Raw genomic sequence first — 23189 nt, forward strand, 5'->3', positions numbered from 1 at the left:
CAGGCTCCGGACGCGCAGGCTCAGCGGCCATGGCTCACGGGCCCAGCCGCTGGGCGGCATGTGGGATCTTCCTGGACCGGGGCACGAACCCGTGTCCCCTGCATCAGCAGGCGGACTCTCAACCACTGCGCCACCAGGGAAGCCCTATTTGTTTGTTTTAATAAAAACATTTGAACCCCAGATGTTTGCCTTTAAAGCTACTTGCCAGCACTGTATAATACACACTCTGAGACTTCAGCTATGGGTCCATGTTTAGATGAGAAAAGTGAAGAGAATGATGCAGACCTGGAGGTGCCTACATACTGGTCAGGTTTAGTCTGCATCCTTAGCCCTGATTCCGAACTTGAGCCAAAATATCGCTGCGGAGTCCCTACAGGTGGAGGAAAGCCACCTTTTCAGCGGGTTGTTTGTTTTATTGTTTATTGTTTGAACAGCTTTCCAATGTTTTCTCCTATGTGAGAATATTCTAATAACTGCTACCCAACTGCTAACACAACTGATAATAATAGCCAAGGAATTGGACAATATTGCATCTCAGAGCATCTAAAATCCCACTGCCTGCCTCTCCCATCCCAACCCACCTGGACCGCCTGCTAGTTTCCAAGCTGCTGATGTTTATGGGGCTCTAGGCAGCCCCTGGGCTCTTTAAAATCTGCTGGGTACAATGCAGCCTACCCCAGTTGAATCATTTCCTGCTCCAGCCCTGCTGATAATGAGAAGTTCAAGACAGGAAATAACAGTGTCAGGATCAGTGGTTCTGCTTATAAAGTGCAAAAACATCATTGTCTTTAGACCACTGGCCAAAAGCAGGTAGTAACTGAGTTCAGTGCAGACCTGCACCTTGTAGGTCTCCTTGAAATAAGATTCTGGCTGAAGCATAGGGGATGTGTATCATTTTGCTTTTCTTGACATACCTAAGGGTTAGACATTTTGTGTACGGATAGACAAAGCTGAGGTACCCAATCCTCATTTACTCTTGGGATTCCCAGTGCCCTTCCTGTCTTATTGGGAGTCTTATGCTTGTATCTCGTACTTCTCTCTTATGTGGCATAGAAATACTGACAGTGCTAGACATTCTCATATTGCCATTGAGAAAAATCCAAGAAAGTGCTGTGACAGTCTTCAGGCAACATTCATTTTCATGTTGAATTGTTCAGAAGGATAGGGCAGAACTTTTTTTTTTTTTTTTTTGCAGTACGCAGGCCTCTCACTGTGTGGCCTCTCCCGTTGCCGAGCACAGGCTCAGCGGCCATGGCTCACGGGCCCAGCCGCTCCGCGGCACGTGGGATCTTCCCGGACCGGGGCACGAACCCGTGTCCCCTGCATCGACAGGCGGACCCCCAACCACTGCACCACCAGGGAAGCCCAGGGCAAAACTTTTTAACTAGTGTGAGGACAAGGTTCACACAATATTCAGTATTTTCAAATGCTCCCTTACTTTGGGGGCTTAATGACTAATCTAGTGGCCGACTTTGAGGGCTGAGTAATATTCCCCATTGCCAAATTAGCACTTCAGTGTGTTTGTGTAACAGTTGTGAAATATGTGCTGTATATAACACAACAAATTACAGTGGCCTGATCAGCACAGTGAACCTAGAAAGATGTGATGGCTGTGTGCATGGTAAACTGCAGTACAGTCTGCCTATTCTTCTACTCCTGGTTTCTAGGGTGAGCCAGCGTAGCCAAGGGGTGAGTTTTGTCATGTACGGCTTTTCTTCGTCACTCCTCAGACCCCTAGCTTATAAATGTGTGCTTGGAAATTAACTCAGGGAAGAGGAGAAGCAAAGTAAAGGGTTGGGGGTTGGGAATTGGTTTAGGGCATAGTTTTCTTGGATTTAAAAATATATATAAGGATACAGTGGTACACACATTCAAACTGGAAAAATTGCAACTGCAGGGCATTTGATTCCTCTGTTTGGATTCTGAGGGCAGAGTTTACTCTCACTCAGTTCAGAGCTTTTAAGTATGGCCCCTGCTACGTGATGATGCACCAGGAGGGGTTTCTAGCTTTGACTTTAGCCTATAGATTTATGCAGTGGAAGAGGCTGGAGGACCCTTCTGTCCAGTCTCGAGGGTAAGTAAGAGAAGGAGTTCTACTTATAAACCGTTACAAATTGGTCCTTAGTAATGGCTGCAGTGTTGATCAGATGATATTAGGAGTCCCCCAGTGATTCCTTGGATAACAGCTACATGTAAGTCAACCACTGAACATTTGCTTGTAGCTGCTCTAGATTTCTGTTTTTACTGAAGGACAAGGAGTATAAACATGAGACACACAGTCTAGAGGCTGCTTAAAGGGTTTCTCTTGTTTAAAGCTTATATTGAAATGTCAGTGTCTTGTGTTCAGCTAACAGTTGCCGTGTTGGAGCTTATAACGTGGGTTGCACTTGAGCACCCGAATGGTAACTATTATTTTTTCTGTTACAAAACTGACTGATTAATAGTTGTGTTCATCCAGGTTTTATAAATTGGAGAGAGAGAAATTATCATTCCCCTTTGAACTGGCCTTAGACAAACAGATTTTGTTCTTGTAGCACATATTATAGTAAATGATTATCACATTCCCTTCTAAGGCAATGAGGTTGTATTGCAATTATGCATTCAGATTCTTTCCTTTGCAACATTTAATATTAGAGTAAATATTTACATTAGCATCAGTCTCTTCTATGTAGACTTGATTCCTGTTTACATTTATGTTCACACTTAAACGAAGATTAACAAATGGAAATAATTATTTTAGCTGAAATTTATATACATATGACATTATTTCTCACTTATACCCAAACCATCTTTAGTCATGCTTTAAAGTGTTCTCATTTATACCCAAACCATCTTTGGTCATGCTTTAAAGTGGTTGACCAGGACAGGAAGTTGCTGGCTGCCAACACATTCTCAGTGGTAAGAGCTTCACTCTTGCCTTTCCTGACATTGGACCCACAGTGCTGGCGGCATGCATGGTCCCCTGCACCAGGATACAAGAGAGAGGGGTTTTCTGTTTGTTCTGGAAAGGTATGGGTTTATATTGAAAGCTCCATATTCTTCTCATTCGGTGGGTTAATACACACTGTGATGTTTCTCTCTCTCTTTCCATGTGCTAGTTTCTGCTTTCACATGTATTTGGCTAGAATACTTTTCAGTCTAACGTTCAGAATTGGAGTTTTTCTGTACTTCATAATATTGCTCATTTCCTGTCTTAACTTTTGGCATTCAAAATTTCAGTGTTGTAATCGATCTTTATTAGTAGGGTATAGAAAAGACAGTGCTTTTTTATTCTTTAATTTTCAAAATAACCTATAAAGGTAAATTATGCTTATTGTAGAAAATCTGAAGAAGGTAGATAAGCAAAAAAGAGGAAGAAAAATCTAGAAGTTTCTTCCATAGATGCCACCTATAACTCTTAACAAAAAATAGGGCTGCACTAGCCTATTATATTCTTAATGGAATATTGTAATGGTTGTTAAATCAGTTGACTCAGAATCTCTTTTTAATAAATGAGTCAGACTGTATTATTACCCAATTACTGTCAGCTGCTACCTTTCCCGAGAGCAGAAATGGTTACTTTGATGGAATTTTTAAAACTTTTGGCACCTTTAGGAAACAAGGTGAGAGTTGTGGCTTCCTGGGTAAAGTCCTTGAGTCTGAGGCTTAAATTGACCTGAAGCTGGAGGCGTTGACAGTGCACCTCATGAACATGGACGTTTAATGGAAACCGTGGTTACTCTGTACTGTTCTTGAGGACCTAGCAGATAGGAAGAAAGAAGGAGGGAAGCTCAGTTTTTAAAGGAAACAGAGCTTAGCTGAGCTTGGCGCCCCCGGGCTAAGGGTGTTTTCGAAATTCTTTGAAAATTAAGATACTGCCCTTTGCCACACAATGCAAGTATAGAATGAATGATAGCTGAGTTAAACAGGGACTAAGTATAAACTTTTGAAATTCTTATTATAAATAAGTTTCATTAGTTTGCCATTATTCTCTATCCCCCCCACTTCAATTTTTAAAAGTACAAAATAAATTCTATTAACCAGCTGTAACCGTGTTTTGGGTCCCCCTCTCTCTCTCATTCATTATCATTTGACCCTGTGGTGATAAGTAAGTGTGAACATGGGAAAATGAGCAGAGAAGTTAACAACAGTGAGAGAAATGGGTGGGTATGTCCATTGTCTAGGTTGGAGCATCCTGGCTTTTGCTTATCTAACATTTGCTGTGTAATAATTCAGATATATTTTCTGTCTTACTCAAATAACTAGGACAAGTTATTTGTTGGAAAAGACCTCTATGTAACTTAGAAATAAAAGGCAGATAGAACGTCCAACGTTTTTTTCAACATTACAATGTGCTTTTAAACTATAAAGAGTTCTGAAAATGCTGGGTGCTATTGTTATTATCATTGCTATCAGTGCCCGCACAGAGCACGTAATTCATGGGAAAGAAGTCTGCACTAATAATGCATAAATACTTTATGAGCATGTGTCACCTTTTTGTGAATTCACTGGACTAAATTTTGATTATTTAACATTTTGTGATGGAACTTCTCTGTTCTTTGGATAGGAAATAAAATAAAAATCTATGAGGACATTTTCCTTATACTCACATAAATATATCTTATTTATTTTCCCTTCTATTATTTTTCCAAACAAAATACTCATAGTCAAGAAAGATGACATCACATTGAAGATCACATTAACGTGCATAATTTACGTTACGTTCATGTAACAGTCGATCATCATCCCCAAGAAAACCCACCAGGCCGATATACGTTCCTTGACAAACGTTGCAAGTTTAAGAATTCTGGAACATATGTGTATAACTTCTCACACCCATAGGCCACATCTTGGTTCTTGTGCAAAGCACATAACTTAAAGATGAAATTAGAACTCTTAGGAACCTTCTTGCTGTCACAATAAAGGTATACAGCACTGAGGAAATAGAAAACATTTAAATTTGGCAAGTATTTCTGACAATTAACTTACTGACCCAATTCCCTACAATAAATAGTGTTTCTTATATTATTCAATATCCAAAATTTAGAAAAATTTTGGTGCCTTTAGGATTAAAAAAAAGAGAGAGAGAAAGGAACAGATGAAAAACCTTTGATCTTATATAATCCCTAAAGCTTTTTGTATAACCCCTAGTCATGTCAGTATGCACAATTAAACTCCTTCTTACATAATTATAATCAAGGAATTTACTGTGCCACCCAAATACAGAGTAGGTTTTTATCTCCTGTGAAATGTAGACAGTACTGGGTGGCTTAATTAGTGCTTTGCTTCTCTTTTTACAAATTCCAATCCTCTGCTTCTAAAGACTCATACTTGCGTGAGAAGAAAGATTAGGAATACAAATAGAGTGATTTTACTCCTAGTTAGCTAATAATAATTCACTTTGTAATTGGGCCTTTGTGTTGCCAGTAATATCAACTGGTGACGGACTTCTGCATGCATGTGGTATTGAGTAAAAGGAAATAACTTTGGAGTGTAGACTCGTTACCCCTACAGTGTAAATATGTCTTTCATTCCCTAGACCTAGATTATCTGACACAGATGGTCCTTAGTAGCATTTCTAATCTTTGCAAATAAGAGAAGATAAAAGTATAACTTGATAACATTTCAGGTTAAACTGAAGCCTCCTAGCCCTTACTTTTCCTAATGAGAGTCTTGGGAATAGCTGGTATATGCCATAGCATGTCTGCTGAGATCATGGACCCTGAGGCCAGGCTGTCTAGGTTTAAGTTCTGGTTCCACCAAGTATTGCTCCTATGACTCAGAGCAAAATCGGTTCAACTCTCTGGGTGTCACTTTCCTCATCTGTAAAATGGGAATAATAGTAGTTGTTGTTAAACTCGATGAATTCATGTCTGCAAGCACTTAGAACAACGGTGTCTGGAACACAGTAAGCACCAAAGAAGTGTCAGGTTGTTCGTTCTAGTGCTATGGGTTTTCATTTCTTATGACTGCAAATTGAAACAAGTTAGAATAATCCTTAAATGTATAATTTCATAAACATTTTAATGAGGAAAACAACATAAAAAATAATGTTTTCTGTCTATAACACAAACTTTTCATTTTATATAGCAATTGTTACTACATCAAAATATTTTTCTACCTGTTCCTGAGATATCAAAGAAAACTCCAGGACTAGTCAAAAGTGAGCCTGGAGCTCATGAAAGTGCCTTTGGAGAAATACAGGCAGAGTCTAGATCTGAGGGTAAAACCGAAACTGTCTTACAAAATAAAGGGAGCAATGAACTGAGAAGATATGGGGGACTGGGAGTTTCAAGCAAGAAAAAAGAGCATTTATAAAACACTATGAGCATTAATAATATTTCAGAATTGCCAGAAAATCTTGGAAGTAGAAAAAGGAAGTCTTCAATCGGAAAACCACTAAAAACCTTATGGTTAGTAATAGAAACCTCTAGAACCTTCTAGATAAACCAGAGGAGAGGCCCGGGGAGAAGCTGTTCATTTTTCTATGGTTCCTTTATTTCAGGACTTTGGAAATACACAGCCCATAAAATCTTGCTAGTTAGAGAAAAGGAGATGCCTCGTTATTGACACCAAGTTTACTTTTAAAAGCTTAATAAAATGCATTTTTACCCCAAGATAAAACCTGCCCTGTGGTTATCGTTCGATTTTAAATTCCAGAAATGTTTCCAATTGATATAAATTCATAAATAATGTGAAATAACCATATATACTACTACACATTTATATTGGGGGCTGGAAAGAGTTTAATGTATGCAGTTATAGTTAACTCACTAGTCTGTCAAAGATGTGATGGGTGTCAACTTTTCTGCTCACGCACTTTCCTTAACAGATGAAGGACTGAACCATGAGTGCAAACTCTGCAGCCAGACCTTCGACTCCCCTGCCAAACTCCAGTGCCACCTGATCGAGCACAGCTTCGAAGGGATGGGCGGTACCTTCAAGTGTCCTGTCTGCTTTACAGGTAGGAAGATTATTACTGGAAAACTCTGGAGAGTTTCTCAGCCACATCCTGTCTTTCCTGCCAGGGCATACTTCCCACTGCTGTGGCCTTTTACAGATCTGACTTCAGTTCAATTTGGGAAGAAGACGTTTGATTTCTGCTGATTAGCATTATCGATTGCCGCCTACTTTAGAGGCTCAAACGGTCAGGAAGGTGAGCTGTCAGGATGAACAAATGGCATTTCAGGTTCTCTCAGAAGTTTGCACTTTTCCATTTGTAAAATGACATCCATGTTTCATTCACTTTTCTCCTCTAGGTGTTAAAAGGTTAGCAAGGCAAAGGTGGCTTTTTCATCATAAGACATGGGACTAAAAGAAGTACAGCTGTGTTGTCAACACGTCTGTTATTTAAATGTGGAGAATTTTATAACATTCCCTCTATGAAATATAAAGGCGTTATTAAAACCCTCCCCCAATTCTTTGAGCTAGAAAACAGATTAAATGAACACATTAGATGAGGCCTTTATTTCCTATGTCACTGGATTTTTAAAATAGAAGTTGATGTAAGTTTACACTTTTAAGAAGAAACTTTTATGAGATGTTGTAGCATTATAGTTTTCGGCAGCAGCAGCAAAAAAAAAAAAAAGAAAGAAAGAAAGAAAAATTGCAAATCAGAAACTATAATTTGAAGCCCATAGGGGTTGAAATATGATCACACACGTTTCTGCTGCTCCCGCGACAATGACAAAGTTATTTTGGAAAATCCTTTGTGATCATTTTGCCTGTGTCTTGGGCTCATTGGTCAAACCCCTCAAGGCTATGTTTCCTTCTTATTTGTCAGAAAAGGCAAAACAAAACAAAAACATCTCCTCTCAAAAGGGACTTCCTGGTTTGCGGTGTAAAATTCCAAAGCATTGGTATTAACCTTCACTGCATTCAGCCTGTAGATTTCTGTCCTGTAATAAAATAAAAAGAGAGAGGCCATGTTCCTACACAGTTAGCACGAGTAGTACCAGACTATGCTGGTGGTTCTGCCTTTACCATTTGCCTGTGAGGCTTCTTCATTCAATAATTCCATCAGCCACTCCTTATTTTGGAACTATTTTTTGATTCCTCCAAATTTGTATTTAAAATATTTATGTTTTCACCATAATGTAGTATTGGTCTTAATACAATGAGTCAGGAGTCTGGGTTCTTTATAAAAGCTCCTAGTTAGTCTTCATAAGGAGGACTGGGTCATAGATCTCATGATTAAGACCCCTAATAAAACAGCCCTTTCATGCTGTGGCCAGGAGCCTCGTAAAATGTGCGAAGTTAGATAGAGATTTGTTGCAGATCAGTATAAAAACCCCATTTCTTTTGGTTGATGTAGGTAAGAGACAAAAATGCATTAATCATGAACGGTCTGCCTTTCCTGTGCTGACAGACCTGAATTGTTTTAGTGTATCTTGAAGTAATTTTAGAAAAAGCAATTTAAAAAAAAAACAACCTTCCAATATAAAGCGTGTTGTGGGGGGAGAAGAAATCTGAGCAGTTTTTTAAGGTAATGAGAAATATGATTAAAATGTATGACTCACAAGAACAATATTCTAATATTTTAGGCTGGCTGGCAATTAGAATAATTTTAATGATTAGAGTCAAAGTCAAACACCAGCATCTTTAATAAATCCTTTCCCTGCCTATACAGATTAATATTGTAGATGCAAACTTTTTTAGGTCACAGTGCACCAGGCATCCATCAGAAGTCAGTTCTGCCAACCCAAACACTGCCTCTGGCATATACAATTTAATTATTAATAGTATGTCTCCTAGGTAAACTGTTACACAGTCTTAGGGCCTTGTTTTGTAGTCATTAAAATTGAACATGTTTATATTATTGAAACCCTTGCATTCAGTGTATAGGCTGAGTTGATCTTAAAGTATCCAAAGAGAATTTACCTGCCGTTCTGTTACACATTTATAGACAGTGCCCCAGAGTAGCTGTGGGATATAATTTTTAGCATTAACACATTTAAATAGAGAACTGTTTGGTAGCTATGACTTTAGGCAAATACAGTAAACAGGGTTTTGGCATCTATGATTTCTTAACCTATGGGTTGCTGAGAAATAAGAATCATTTCTGTTCAGACAGTGCTGTGCCTTTGACAATTTTCATTTTAAAGGATTTATGGGGGGCAGGGCCTCGATAAACCTTTACTTTGGAGCTGTTTGGGTTCAGTTAGGTGCCCGGTAGAGTGCATCTTAAGAAAAGCCAGAGACCCAACCATGAGCACGTGTGACTCACTCTCCCCAGGCCCCTGGCAGTGGTCACCCCCAGAAGGTATGCCATTCATTCTGCCCCGTCTGCAGCTGCTCACAGGGAGTCATGGATGGAGGGCATTTCAGAATGAAAATAACCCCAAGTTCACTCTTCTTTTATCATTGCAGTGTTTGTTCAAGCAAACAAGTTGCAGCAGCATATTTTCTCTGCCCATGGACAAGAAGACAAGATCTATGACTGCACACAATGTCCACAGAAGTTTTTCTTCCAAACAGAGCTGCAGGTAATATCCCCATGAGGAGGGCTGGCATTGAACTCAGTTGCTCTTCTTATAGGAAACAAGGGCGTTTTAAATCTGGATTCACGGTATCACTCACCCTGGGCCACCATGATGCTTTGTGTGTACTGGGGCAAAGGGAAAATTAGAGGCCGGATTAACAGACACCAAAGTCATTTTGCCCCTGGCTGCTGTCAATCATAAAAAGGACTAGAACAGGCCTATAATTGGATCTTCTGACCCAGTGTGATAGACTTAGGGGTCAGGTTTACTGGACTGTAGGATCATTCACCTCACTTGTCAGGGCCCATTCTCCCAAACTCTGTTTTATTCATGTTCTGTTCCCACTGGGCTACGAGCTGGATGGATGTCCAGGTTATTGTTGTCCTGAGGGGCTTAAAATTGGAAGGGAGAAGGGAAGAGAAGAAAGAAGCTATACTCTTATCCACTGTGTTTCTTCTACGTAACAGAATAATTATTACTTAGTGACAGCCTTATAGTTGCAAATTTGGCACCCAAAGACTTCCTAGCCTTGAATGTCCCACTTGCTAGATGTGTGACCCTGCACTGGTCCAAAATGCTTCAGAACCTCGGGTGTGAAGAAATAATAGACAGGTGTAACACTCACAGGGCTGTCGTTAGGTAAAAATGAAATAACGGGTCTGAATGTAGGGTATAAACTCTAAAATATAATAGAAATGTTTGGTCAGTTTGATTATTCTTAGCAATAGACTGGTGTCAGTCAGAGACCTGGATCCTAACCAGAAATGTCCCTTATTGTAAAAAGAAAAGAAGTCTATTTTTCCCCCTCTTACTTCATCTGAAAAATGGGTCTAATAAATATCTTCATTTTTCAGATGGAATGAAATAAGAGTAACATGCCTTTGTTAAATCTTGTTGGTGCCCTTGGAGGAGAATGGATTAGAATTCAAAGTTATTTCATTATTGTGAGCATTATTATTATCAGTAGAGTTATTTAGACTAAAATAGGGTGGGGATGATTTTCTTTTTCCTTTGGTACTGAATTCCCTAAACAACCAGAAGAGGGTCTGATGTGATTGATGTGGTTGAGGCAGGACTAAGGGACCCAAAGCCCCACCCACTCCTTCATCTCCCATCCCACGCTGTGGACCCTGGGGCAGCTTTGGACCTCCTTGGGCTCTGAGGAAGCCATATTTATGTGAATTTTGTATCAAAATAAGGGATTTACAGTTTATCATCTCAGCTTTCATCCTACCAGTGAACAAATAGCAAATAAGGACGTCAGATAAAATATATATGAAAGAATGGGTGATGCTATTTAAGTGTTATAATGTGTCGATGCACCAGTGTTAAAGTTGCTCTATTACTTTTCATCACTTCAAAGAAGATTTCTACTCTGTCACATCTGTTTGTGAATTGAATATAGAAGACAGACCAAGTTAGACTATTATTTAAAAGTATACTTCATGAAAGTAACCTAAATTTCTATTGGAAAATATAGTATTCTCATTGCAATAGGTATGGAAGGATAAGTCCTTTGAGTTTGTGAGATTGTAAAGGATATGGCTAGTACACCTTAATGATGCTGTTAATTAGTATGTAAACTGTGAAGCAGAATTCAGAGTAGCTTAAAATCAGAGTTGTAGAGATTCTGTAGAGACTGGCTTCTTACCTAACGTTCCTGGAAAAAAGTTTGCAACAAATCCACTTTTGTACTATATTAATAGGTTCTAATGCTACTGACCTGCTGGTCACTTGAATGTCTTTCATTAAAAGAACCCCACACTCCAGCAGTGGTGGCCTGTGGCCCATTGGCGAGCAGACAAAACTAAGCATTAAGCACATCCTTCAGGACTCCAGGTTTCTTTTATGGCATATTTTCGGGTTTCATGGAATGTACAGTATTCTCTCTTTCCATTACTGGATAGACCAGGGGTTCTCCACCTCTTTGATCTCAGGATGCCTTGAAACAAATTACTGAAGACCACAAAGGGCTTTGATCTATGTGGGTTACTATCTGTTGGTGTCTTCCATATTAGAAATCAACATTGAGAAATGTTTTAAACGCAAAAATACACAAATAAACAATTCTACTGTAGCTGTTGGAGAAATTATATCTTCCAATGTCAAGCAGCCCCTAGAAGATGCCACTGTACACTCACGAGGTAATGAGAGTGTAAAGGGCAAACATTGTCTTAGTGTTATTGTGAAACTAGTCTTGACCTAACAGACTCCCTGAGAGGATCTAGGAGATCCCCAGAGGTCCCCCAGCCACACTATGAACTGCTGGTATAGAAGACGTAGTACCGAACACAAAACTTTTTCTGAGTCTTTAAGACCTTATGAGGTCAAACATCTCTCAAAACATTTCTGACTCATTCATTCAAATTGTGATCTGGCTGCCTGCCGATGCAGGGGACACGGGTTCTTGCCCCAGTCCGGTGCGTCCACAACGGGAGAGGCCCACATACCGCAAAACAAATTGTGATCTGGGCCCAAATAAGACTTCTTTCATAATCCGAAGCTGTAGCCTTATTTTTCCAATCCCACAACTCAGAATCATACACATTTGGCCTTGATGTGAATACTCAGGCTTAAAATGTACATCATTCCTTTGATAAGAACAGTATTTATAGTTAATATGTGATAATCACTACAGCTAATATCCACAGTCATTGAAATATCTATGTAGGTCTGTTTTCTTAAATCCCTAGTAATAGCAGTGGCTTTTAGTTTCAACGCATTAAGAAAAATGGATCAGAGTTAACTTTACTTCTAGTTTTGAGACCTTTTTGATTTTTATGATTTGAACTTAGAGGTTCACAGTCCTGTGCGTTTGTCTTCATTACTCACATCACTTTATACCCGTGCTTAGAGGATGGAATTAATATGACTTTTATATATTGATGACTTATTTCCTGCATAGAAAGTGGTCGGGGTAGGTATACAAAAAATACAGTTTTGTGCATTTCTAGAATAAGGGGGGAAATCAAGTGAAATTAAGGTGACAATAGAAAATAAGATCTGTAACTAAAATAATAACAGAGTAGAAAAATGAAGCCCCTTTACCAGCCCACTGTAGTTCATGCCTCGGTATGAAAATTAATGCAGATTTTGAAATTGATCCATGTCATACTACCTAAACTCATCTACATTTTTATGCCACTAACTAGTAGTTCAGAAAGAAGGACTTTTCACAAGAGGCATTTTATAAACCAGATGCCCAAGAACTGGAGATTGGAGCTTTGGAAGCATATAGTTTATTTGGCTCTTATATCAGAGTGAGACTAATAGGGTGGGTTTAGGGTGAGCATTCATCAGAATTGCCTAGGAACATCACTGTGGTGTATCTTTTAATGGTGCATAAACGATTTCATGACCATAATAAGTAATCTGCATTTCTTTCACTGTTTATACCCAGTTAAAAACACAAAAACATCTTTCTGAGGATAGAAGTGCTTTGTTGGATATAAAATTACACACACACACACATACACACACACACACACACACGGAGATGTGTTATTTTCATTAACATCACTTACAGTACTAGTCAGAATTCAAATAATTCCTCATAATACACTGTCCATCTTCAGGAATCAAGGACTTAGGCATTCTCCTTTGACATCACAGACCACAGTTGCTTTTAGAATTAAGCAAGATGAAACCTCTGTTTCTATGGGACACTCCATCTAGGACTTGCCAGTGTGAAAGCTATTGTCTTTGCATGACCTCTAGACCTTTCTGACCAGAAGTTCTAAATGCCAGTCCGGGGATGTGTAATGTGTAATTCCTGGCAGGATATCATCTATTTCTTCTGGTAGAGTTTTCCCCCGTTCTTGCAAGGAATTTTAATATACTTCAAAGGCCACCTAGCATGCTGGTAGGGAAGATGTGCTTTGGAATAAGAGTGCATTATTTGAACTAAGTGAACATTTTGTTATTTTAAAAGCAAATGAATATGTTGAATGTTTCACATGTTTTCCTAATAGACCTCAAAACTTTTTCTGCAGAACTTAAGGAAGCTGCTTTGAGAGAAGGATAGTATGGTCCAAGAATAATATCCTACAATGCATATTTGTATCCGAAGTGGTTTATACAGGTGTGGGCAAGTGGTGTGTTTGTAAAACTTCTGTTGAATAGGCCACTTTCTTTCAATACAGTAATTACTGTTTAATTGGTGCCTCTAGAAAAACTACAATTCAGTGGCAGTGATCAAATCATCCTCTTCCAATGTGTCCCCATCATGTTGTGAATTTAAGGGACATGGAGGGAATTCCAGCGGTGGGAAGAGGGGGAATTGGCCTAGATGAACTTGAGGCTCTGAGGTGCTGGTATTAAGTTCTTTTTGAGTCAAAGATTATTTTGATACTTGGCCTTCCCTTCATTAATTCATGGATGCAGTATTTTCCACATACAAAATAAAGTAGTGATTTGACATTCTGAGGGATACGCCAAGACTTCCAGCTATCGCTGAAGTTTAAATACGTAATCGTCTCTACAGCTGTTTGATCTTCTTCTCAAATCACTTCCCCACCAAATCAGCCTGATTTTGATGCGTATTTTTCACACCACAGCATCACTGGTGCTCAAGTTTTATGGTCACATTTCTGAAAGAAAAATGAATTACTGCATATGGAATGGGACATATAGGACAACAGTACAGCACTGAAATGTGGCTGCTGTGTGGTTGACTGGGTCATTCACTAACTTAGCTCCTTACCTAAACTAGCCTTTTAATAATTGTTATATAAGTTTGTGTCTCAAAGTATTAAGTAATACATGCTGAGGCATTGAAGAATCCTTGTTGGGAATCCCCTCGGTGTCCAGTGCTTAAGACTCCACACTCCCACTACAAGGGGCCCAGGTTGGATCCCTGGTCAGGGAACTAAGATCCTGCAAGCCGCACGGTGAGGCCAAAAATAAAAATAAGAGGTTGAATGTATTAAAAAAAAAAAAAAGTGAGCCTTTAAAAAAAAAAGAGTCCTTGTTAATGGCCAAGCCATAGATACCATACTATAGACTGCTATCATCCCTATACCGTTCTGAGGTAAGAAAATATATTTATTAATTTAAAATATTTATAAGAATATAATTTTATCATTTTCAATTTACCATGGCCCCAAGCTCTCTATGACATATCAAAAATAATTAGAAATATATAATATTTACAGTCTACTAGAAAAGATTTACATATGATTAACTATCATATGAGGTAATATGTGATAAGTTGTTCTAAGTATTCCAAGAGAAAATGTTTATTCTCCAGGTGGGGCAATCGAGAAAGTCATCATGTGGGAAGCATTCAAGCTGGTTTTGAAGGATGGATATGCTTCCGGTATCTGTGGCTGTGAGAGGGTTAGCCATCCATAAAATCTCAAATAGTTAATGATTATTTTCAAAATAGTTTTCATGGGGTTTTTAAAAATTTGTTTTATTTTGCTTTGATTTCTACGTAGGCAGCTTAGTGCAAGGGAAAGGGCATGAAGTACAGAGAACAATCACCAGAGTTTGATTTTGGTCACTGCCGCTCACAAGCGATGGAGCTTCCGTTTTATCATCTGTAAAATGGGCATGTAGGACACAACAGAGCATCCTGCCCAACCCCCAGGGTCCTGGTGAGAGTGCAGTGGAGTAGCCGATGTTGAGCCGTCAGTGCAGAGTGTGGAACAGGGAAGCACTGGGTGAGCTCTGCTTCCCGGACCCCCTCCCTCTCCCTAATGCTGACCTCAGTAAACAAAGTCAAGATCCATCATTACTTGGAAATGAAATCTCTATCCCGGACATGTCAGATGTTTCCTTAGTTCTCTGTTCTAGTTCACTGGAACAATTTCCCAACTAATCATACCTTGACATAGTTTCATGTTAATTGGTTTCCAGGTAAAAATTCTTATTTTTAAACATTCATCTTTTTCAAAGGATTAAAGAGTCTTGAGCTTCCTTTTAGTTCTGGTTTTTCTTTTTAGCACATAACTGTAAAACTAAACATTTAAATTTGCTTTCAGAAATGTATTTCAAAACAAGCTAACCCTTCTCCCCCGCCCCCCCCACCTCCGAAATTAAAGATGAGTGGCCAAAACAAAGTTTTATCTTGCCCCTCCACGTAAGACAAGGTAGGATCGGGATGTAGTGTGGGGAAAGGTTTGTTTTAGTGTTAGCTTGTTTTCATATTTTTCTCGGAGTCAGGCCGAAATTCTCTTTTGCAGACAAGAGGAGTGGAAAAGTGTGTCTTACTGCTCACAGCACATCTATAAGAAGTGCCTCTAAAACTATTTGCCCCTCATAACTCATCTTCTCACAACTTTTCTATATTTTTCAATTGTTTTGTTTTTATTTCTAACAGAGCTTGAAATTCCTTTCATTATCCCCACTCCAGCTGTAAGACTCCAAACCCTGTCCTGCCTTGTCCCTTACCATGTGGTCTCCCTTTGGGACCCTCAGATTGGAACGATTTGCCCATCACCATGTCTGGGCCTGCCATAGCCGGGTTCCATATTGACAGTCATGTGGTGGGGTGTGCTTTCTGCCTCTTCCTAGGTGGTCTGTGCCCCATACCTTGGTTCTCCACGGCCACCGATCCACTGGACCTCTGTGTATCTCCTGTTCTTGGGGCTGAATTCGCAGTCCTTAAACGCATCGTACAGACTCAGAGGGCTGCAGGAGTATAAATTGTATCAAGGGAACACGTGGCTCTGGAACTGGTCCGCTTCTACTCCGCCTCATTTCTCTGCTTTGTGGGCCTTCGGGGCTTTTGAAGTAAACGGGTGCTACGGCAGCTTCCACTTAATTTGCTCAGTGGTTAAATTGATCTATCTCTTTTATTTGATCTGATCTCCGGGAACCGAATCGTTTGCATTGACTTATTGATTGGATCTATGTTTTCACCATTACTTGTGATCACTTTCAGCTGTTAATATTGGCTAATTCAATCAGGATTGATTGGCCTTACCACTGAAGGCAGAAACTTAATCATATAGGACAAAGAAATAGGGCACGGCTCACCTCAGTTTGACTGTTAGTCTCTCTCTCACCCTCCTTCCTCCCTCCCTGCACCTTCTCTCTTCCTAACATGTAAGCAGTAGTAAAAAACCTATCAAAGCTGCCCTTTTTCTTGAGCAAAGAAGGGAGTTTAAAATTTTATAGCATTCATATGCATCTAAAGATGAGGTAGCTTTATTTTGCTTTTTAATAAAACTGCACTTAGAAATGAAGCAAGCATACCGAAAGATAAGCACGGTTATCACAATGAACTCATTGGGACTACATGAGTAAATGAGTTTTCAATTACCCGTTTTGTACCAATAAATCCCTAATCCGTGTGTGCATGCTTGGGGGCACAACCTGTGCTCACCTTTTTCTAGATTTGGCCCTCACTGCTTCACCATGTGTCCTACCAGTCACATTTTCGAGAGTCAAGTGGGTAATAGGACCGAAGGAGGGGCAACAGAGGTATTTGCATTAAGCGGAAACCACGTTATTTACATTGAATCACTTCTACAGCGCCCCAGCTCAGGTTTTAAAAATTCTCCATCCGTTAATTCCTTAATGTTCATATCGATGGCTGGTTTTCGCTATTAAGAGATGGAACACCACCTCCCCGTTCTAGGACTCATTCCCTTCTCCAACAGCCCTGTTGTTAGCGATCTGCCATTACATTATTTTTTTGTCTGGCCCAGAGTTGACGACAGATGGCCATCTCCGAACTGCCATCAGTGCGACCTTATGGAGCATTCAGCTAGTGTGTACTGAAGAGCACTGCGGCCACTGCTGCAACTCCCTCCCCTCCCCCACCCCCCGGAAATGTTCATCACCTCTGCCACATTCCGCTTTGGCTGGGCTCTGCTGGCCCTGCCGGCTCCTGTGTCACCAAGACAGCCTGCTGCCACAGCACCAGAAGATCTGCCTCTGTTAGGAGCGAGAAACTGCGGGCACAGTCGTCCTGCAAAGACAGCACTCTGTCTCAGCACCTTTGCAGGCAGATCCTTGGGCGAGAGCTGGACCTCCACATTTCTAGAACATTCTGCAATCCAGGGAGGCACGTTGAAGTCTCCCGTGTATTCCTGTTTTAGATGATGTTTGCTCTACACATGGATCAGTCTCCTCACATTAGCAGAGACACAATGCCAAGAATAGACTCTTTGTGTTTACAAACTTCGATCGGACTCTTGGAAAACACCACTTCCATAACCACCTGCTGTGGCAGTTAGAGAGGAGGTAGTCATGGGCTTCAACGCTCAATCCCCTGAAATGGGCAAAGAATCCACTCCAGCATCCTCTGACCCGTCGATATGGCAATCCGTTGGCCAGCCGCATGAAGTGAGCCGTTGCTGCACGTTTGGAGAAAGATTGATAGGTTGTTCTTCACTGAGTTTGTTAAGGCCAGGCGGTTTCAGAGCCATGAGTGTATTTTCAGAGGAATTCACATTTGTATCCTTTATTGTTATATTTGCAGTGAATCTACAGCTCGTAACAGGCTCTGCCCCGCAGCTATGAAGGAGTGAGTTCCCCTCATTGGGGAGAGAGCAGTGTTCTGTGAAAGCCTGAGATGTGGCGGGTGAGATGAATAGTGCTTAAAAGTGGTGCTCGCGGTGCTGTCATCTAGAACAGCAACTCCGAAGCTTTAAACGGGAGTGAGAGGCAGGGTAAACGAGTCCTTTAAAAGTGGTGAAATTTTAAACTGCCGAAAATAACAGGCCTCCTTCATTGATAACTTCATCGAGGGAGGGAGGGAGGGAGGGTATGGGGGAGGTCACTGGGCAGGAACCGCTTTCCCGTAAGAGGAGGGCAAAGTTTGCAAAGGGGAGGCTTTTCCCTTGTACCCAGCGTGTCTGGGAGGCTGGCATCTTTCTTTCGTGCCCTCCTTTTGCTTTGATGCGGCCCCTCAGATGGCAGAAGACCATCTCTCGCCGGAAACCCGAATCGCCCATAAAAGGTTTCCTTTTTCACTTGGCCAAAACTTAATTTTATAATTATCTGACTTACAGCACTGGGCACAGCTGCTGAGTTTGTGTGCCTTCTAGACAAATAAAAGGCTACCGTGATACTATCAAATACCAGCAGTACGCTGAGCTGTGCTTGGAGTTTATAAGGGTGAAAGGTGATTGTGCAGGAAAATAGAACAGTCTATTTGCCGTGAGCCGGGCACTAAGACCTCATCCCCATACTCAGTTATAATTCATGACAGTACTGGTGGGAAGCCCTCATCCCTCTGTGGAGTTAATGCATCTCCACTGAAGCCTGCTGTGAGCACCCTGCATCCCCGCCCACCATCTGTGCCTTCGCTTGCAAGCCGCCCCCCCAACTCCTCTCTCTCTCTCTCTCTCTCTGTTACTCACTCTTTCCTGAGATCTCCTGGTATTGATATTGTCAGGCGACTAACTGCTTTGTAAAAGTGGCTCTCCAAAACGGGCTTGTCGTTTAACTAGGGGAAGAGCTGGAAGGAACGCAGTACAGTGTTGTTAAACGTCTCATTTAGAAAATGGGCAGGGAAGCAGCAATGGCCTTACACCAATCGCAGACTCTGGGAGCCAAGGATGCCCTGCCGATCACCGATTCGTACGAGGCACCTGTGGTCCATGGTGAGAGGCCAGGGATGCAACACAAGGTGGACATTATGACTCAGGTTAATCTTGTTCTGAACCAGAGTTCAGAGTCCGGAGTCGAATCTGAGAAATGTCTGCCCCCTCTATCCAGGGGCTTGGACCAGCTGGTGGCGTGAGCACCAACCCAGTCCCCACAGACTGGCCCCCCTGTGATGTGATGCTACCCACTCTGGGAACCAGAGCTGGTTGCCTCAGGGCTACCTAAAGCCTCTGCTCAAAATGATCAAGCCCTGGGCTTTACAGAACGCCACCTAAAATAGCCGTGGTCATCTGTGTGGTGTGAGCCACCTTCTAAAGCGGAATGAGCAGAGGTTGCCGAACTCCCAAACTCGCTGCGGCCTGGAGCCAGCAGTGGTTTGTTCCCACCCTGTCCCAGCCCCTCGTGCCCCTGCCTCCCTTCTCCCCTCCCCGCTTCTTCCCACTCCCCACTCTGCTGGGAGCCCAGAGGGTGATGGGGCAGGACGACAGTGTGGGTTCAAACAAAAGATGACCCTGCACCTCCTCGAGCATGGCTGAAGCAAGATTAATGTGTAATGTTTCACAATATGTGCTCTTAACAGAGTCCATTGTTAGTCCTCCTTGAATAAGATAAATCAAATCCAGGCCTGGGACACCAGTATATGAATTTAACAGATGTGATGCCATAGGGAAACTACTGTGTTATAAACTGCAGACATGGCCTTTTTCTATGTCAGACGCGGGCTTATTCCAAAGAGCCTTCAGAGCTCCAGTGGTGAGGTGAGAGGTCACCCACTAAGACGGTAGCACCCACACTGTAATTCAGCCTTGTGTGTAATTGGTTCAGAATCTCATCCTGACGTCTGGCTGGTATCCGTCCCGTCATCTCGCTCACCCTCCGAAGGAAAAGTAGGGCAGGGATGGCTGTACTCAATGTCCAGGTTTTCTTGGGTGAAAGATCACTTGGAGATGACAAAGCTGAGTAGTCAGCCTGAAATCTTGGTTGGTATTTTATTAATTTTGCACCAAGATAAATCCTGCAATTCTGACAAACTCCATGACAGGTGAAATTCCTTCTTGCAGAACCTGCTCAGCAAGAGGCTGCTCATTTCGTTCTGTTCCGAGGCAGGCAACAGGAGGGCAGCTTTCTAATCAGCCCTCAAAGGACCCCCAGCCGCCCCAGAGTCTCGGGCTGATTGAATAACTCCTGGGCCTCTTCCCCTAGGCCTCCATCAGTGGGAGTCCTGTGGAAAGCAATCTCCCGCAGACTGGCACTGAAGAGAGCTTTAAACCACCATTTTCTGCTCTCCCGAGGAGCCTCGAGTACTAAAAGATAGATGGACTGCAGATATTTTATGAGAAACTGTCAGAAGAAGAGCAGAGTAAATGTTTTTTTTCTTCTTCTTTGAGTCACACACTACATCACTGTTGAATTTCTCCCAGAATCTTTTACATTGAAAGTAAGAAATTAATTGGTTGCTAACCTTTCATTCCCCCTGCCTTCTTCCTCGTTGTCTTCCTCCTTTTTTCTTTTCTTAAATATCCACACAGAGGCCCTTTGCTTAACCACAGTTGCAGAAAATCAGTACCATTTGCAATGAAATATTTATAATGACAGAATGAAAAATTGGACTCATTTTCTGGACTGTAGCCGAACAGTCTGCAACTTTGTGCAGTATTGCTAGGCATCCCTCCTTCCTCCCTTTCATTGGAAGCTTTTTCGAAAACAGGCCACATGTACACTTACCTATGCTTTGGAGGGATGCCTACCAAAACACAGAACCCGTTTCTGGGCTGTCTTTAAAAACAGAGGAGAAAAGAGCATATTTTCGTCTGTGTTGCCATGTGGGGGGCACTCAGCTGTGGCCCATAAAGAGGTAGAGAGGATGTGAACCCGGTCAAAAGAGGGAGCGTTGGCGCTGGGAAGGAGAAGCTGGGAGAAGTTTACAAGGAATCCAGGAGCCAGTCTGGTCTGTGCTCCGGAGCGGAGCACAAATAGCACCCAGCAGGCCATAGAGTCTCAGGGCAGGTTTATAAGGGAAATGGGAAGGCACAACAGAGGTGTTATCAATAGACATTGATATCAGAGCTCACCTTCTTTTTTCCCTTTAGCGTTTGCTGCCGTAGGCTTTCCTCCCACGTGACCTCATATTCAGAGCTGCCTTCTTTCGAACGAGGGTTGGCTACTGCATTTTTTTTTTTTTTCAAAGATGAAAGACAAAAGGAGTTTGCTAGGACGGTGCAGCGTTGCATTGCAAACAAACAAGCCCGTCTCACAAGTGCAGGGCCGCCACAAGGCGTTCTTGCTTCCTACACGACTTGATTGCATCTGTAGCAAGATGCCTGTGAAGTACATTTCAGTCTCCCAAATAAGTTTTCGCTTACCACTGCACAGACGGGCCCAAAGAGCCGGCCCACGTCTCCTCCCTCCGGACTGTGACAGAGCTTACATCCGCACTCCCACTCCGGGACCTGCTCAGGCTCCCAGGCCAGCCCTCTGACTTAACCTTTCATCTGGTCCCTTGTGAAGCCCTGGGTTTAAGTAGTTAGGCTTGTTTTCTTTTGGTGGTTTTTTCCAAAGCGAGAACAGTTCCAGCAGACTTGAGCATGCGTTAAAAACAGCCAAACTCAAATGTGCAGGTTTTGCTCACTGAATTTGCATCCTGCATTGCCAACTCCACAAGATCAATAATCCATATTTTAGTGTATAATAAAGGCCGCCTGTAATTGAATTAGCTCATTCATTCCATCTGATTAGCCCTGTTTTATTCATGGAGTGGAAAAATAATACAAGCTTACCTTCTCCAACATATCGCATGATGTGAATGTAAAAGAGCCTTCAGCACTGTGAAACAAATTTATAAAGATGATGGAGAGTCAATTTCAGTATTTGTTTATCCGAGGAATAGGAATAATACAAAACACAACATGCTGCATTTTTGTGGTGATAACTTTAACGTTCACATCTACTGTGTCAGTCTGTCCTCCAGTCAGCCCGGCATGAATATCCTATAATAGGTCTCTCTTCTTACCAAAAGCAAGAACGCCTCCTCAGTTCTGAAGGACAGCTGGGATAAACAGTCTTCTGGTATTCGCCTTGGAGAAATCCGCCTTAAGAGATTTCACCCTAAGGTCATTACCTCTTATCCATCCATGGATTACCATTTGCAAGCTTTGTGATTGCCTGCTCTCTTCTCTTTGAAGCAAAATCTTAGCACACGTTTGGACCTGGGTGATGAGAAACACTGAACAGGAAAGGAGTTCTTCATCATTGGGACCCCAGGCTCTCAATGCAGAGACCAATTTGTGTGTGATGCATACTTGCACGGGGGCTTGGAGGTTTTATACAGGCTTCTAGGTTTGTCTTTTCATTGCATCCAAAAAAAAAAAAAAAATGATTTGGAGAAATGCTGACAGTTCAGCATGAAATGATGTGTGTTCTGACACAAACTGCATTGTAGCTTAGGAATCTAGCCTGAAGTTCTTTTATTGTAGCATTTCTTTGATTCAGGGGAAAAAAAGAATTTTCTTTAAAAGTGTGTGTTTTAGGTTGTGACAGTCACTTTTCTCCATTGCCGTGCATGAATTCAGCAGAATGTTTCCACTTAACCCTTATTATTGCTGGCTTTCTGGAGGACCGAGGGTAAGGAGAAAAAAATGTTTTTGCATTAGTTTTTCAACAACTTAGGTGAGTCTGAAATATATACCCAAGTAAATGGGGACTGTAATCGTGGCACGTTCAGAATCAATCTTTTCTGCAGACCAGGAAAGGAGCACTGAATAGCATTCGTTTAGGTACTGCCAGATGTATTTCAGCGAGGGGCGTGCCTTGCCGAACCACTTTGGATGATTTTAAGTGTCATTAAGCAGACTTAACAGGGGCAGCTGGCCCTCAGGATAGAAGTAAAGGACCATGGCACAGAAATCCTTGGTGGAGGAAAGTTCCAGGGCAAACCCATCCTCAGAAGGAGAGGCGCCCAAATGCAGACTGGATTTGAATATCTGAATTAACAACTCTGGGAATATTTCTCTTCCTCTTGGCCAGCTCCTTCTATGTTGTGGCTGGTTTGCATTTGTGTTTGAAGTGCCAGGCGGTTTAATGAAGTTATTCTTTTATAAATTTTGCAACACTGAAGCAAGCATGAGGGCTTTAAATTAGAATAAGTGCCACTTCTGTGTGGCAGGTTCC

General features: G+C 41.6%; 1 protein-coding gene across 2 annotated transcripts in view; it reads left to right on the forward strand.

Moving 5' to 3' along the window:
• Nucleotides 1-23189, forward strand: part of ZNF521 (zinc finger protein 521) — a 282679-nt gene that overhangs the window by 246882 nt on the left and 12608 nt on the right. For both annotated transcript variants that reach the window (XM_024757860.1, XM_024757859.1), the window contains 2 exons: nucleotides 6812-6943; nucleotides 9349-9464. In XM_024757860.1, coding sequence (XP_024613628.1) covers nucleotides 6812-6943; nucleotides 9349-9464 — 248 coding nt within the window. The remainder of the gene's footprint in view (nucleotides 1-6811; nucleotides 6944-9348; nucleotides 9465-23189) is intronic.

The sequence above is a fragment of the Neophocaena asiaeorientalis genome, unplaced genomic scaffold, assembly GCF_003031525.2.
Source record: "Neophocaena asiaeorientalis asiaeorientalis breed wild unplaced genomic scaffold, Neophocaena_asiaeorientalis_V1.1 scaffold142, whole genome shotgun sequence".
NCBI lineage: Eukaryota > Metazoa > Chordata > Mammalia > Artiodactyla > Phocoenidae > Neophocaena > Neophocaena asiaeorientalis.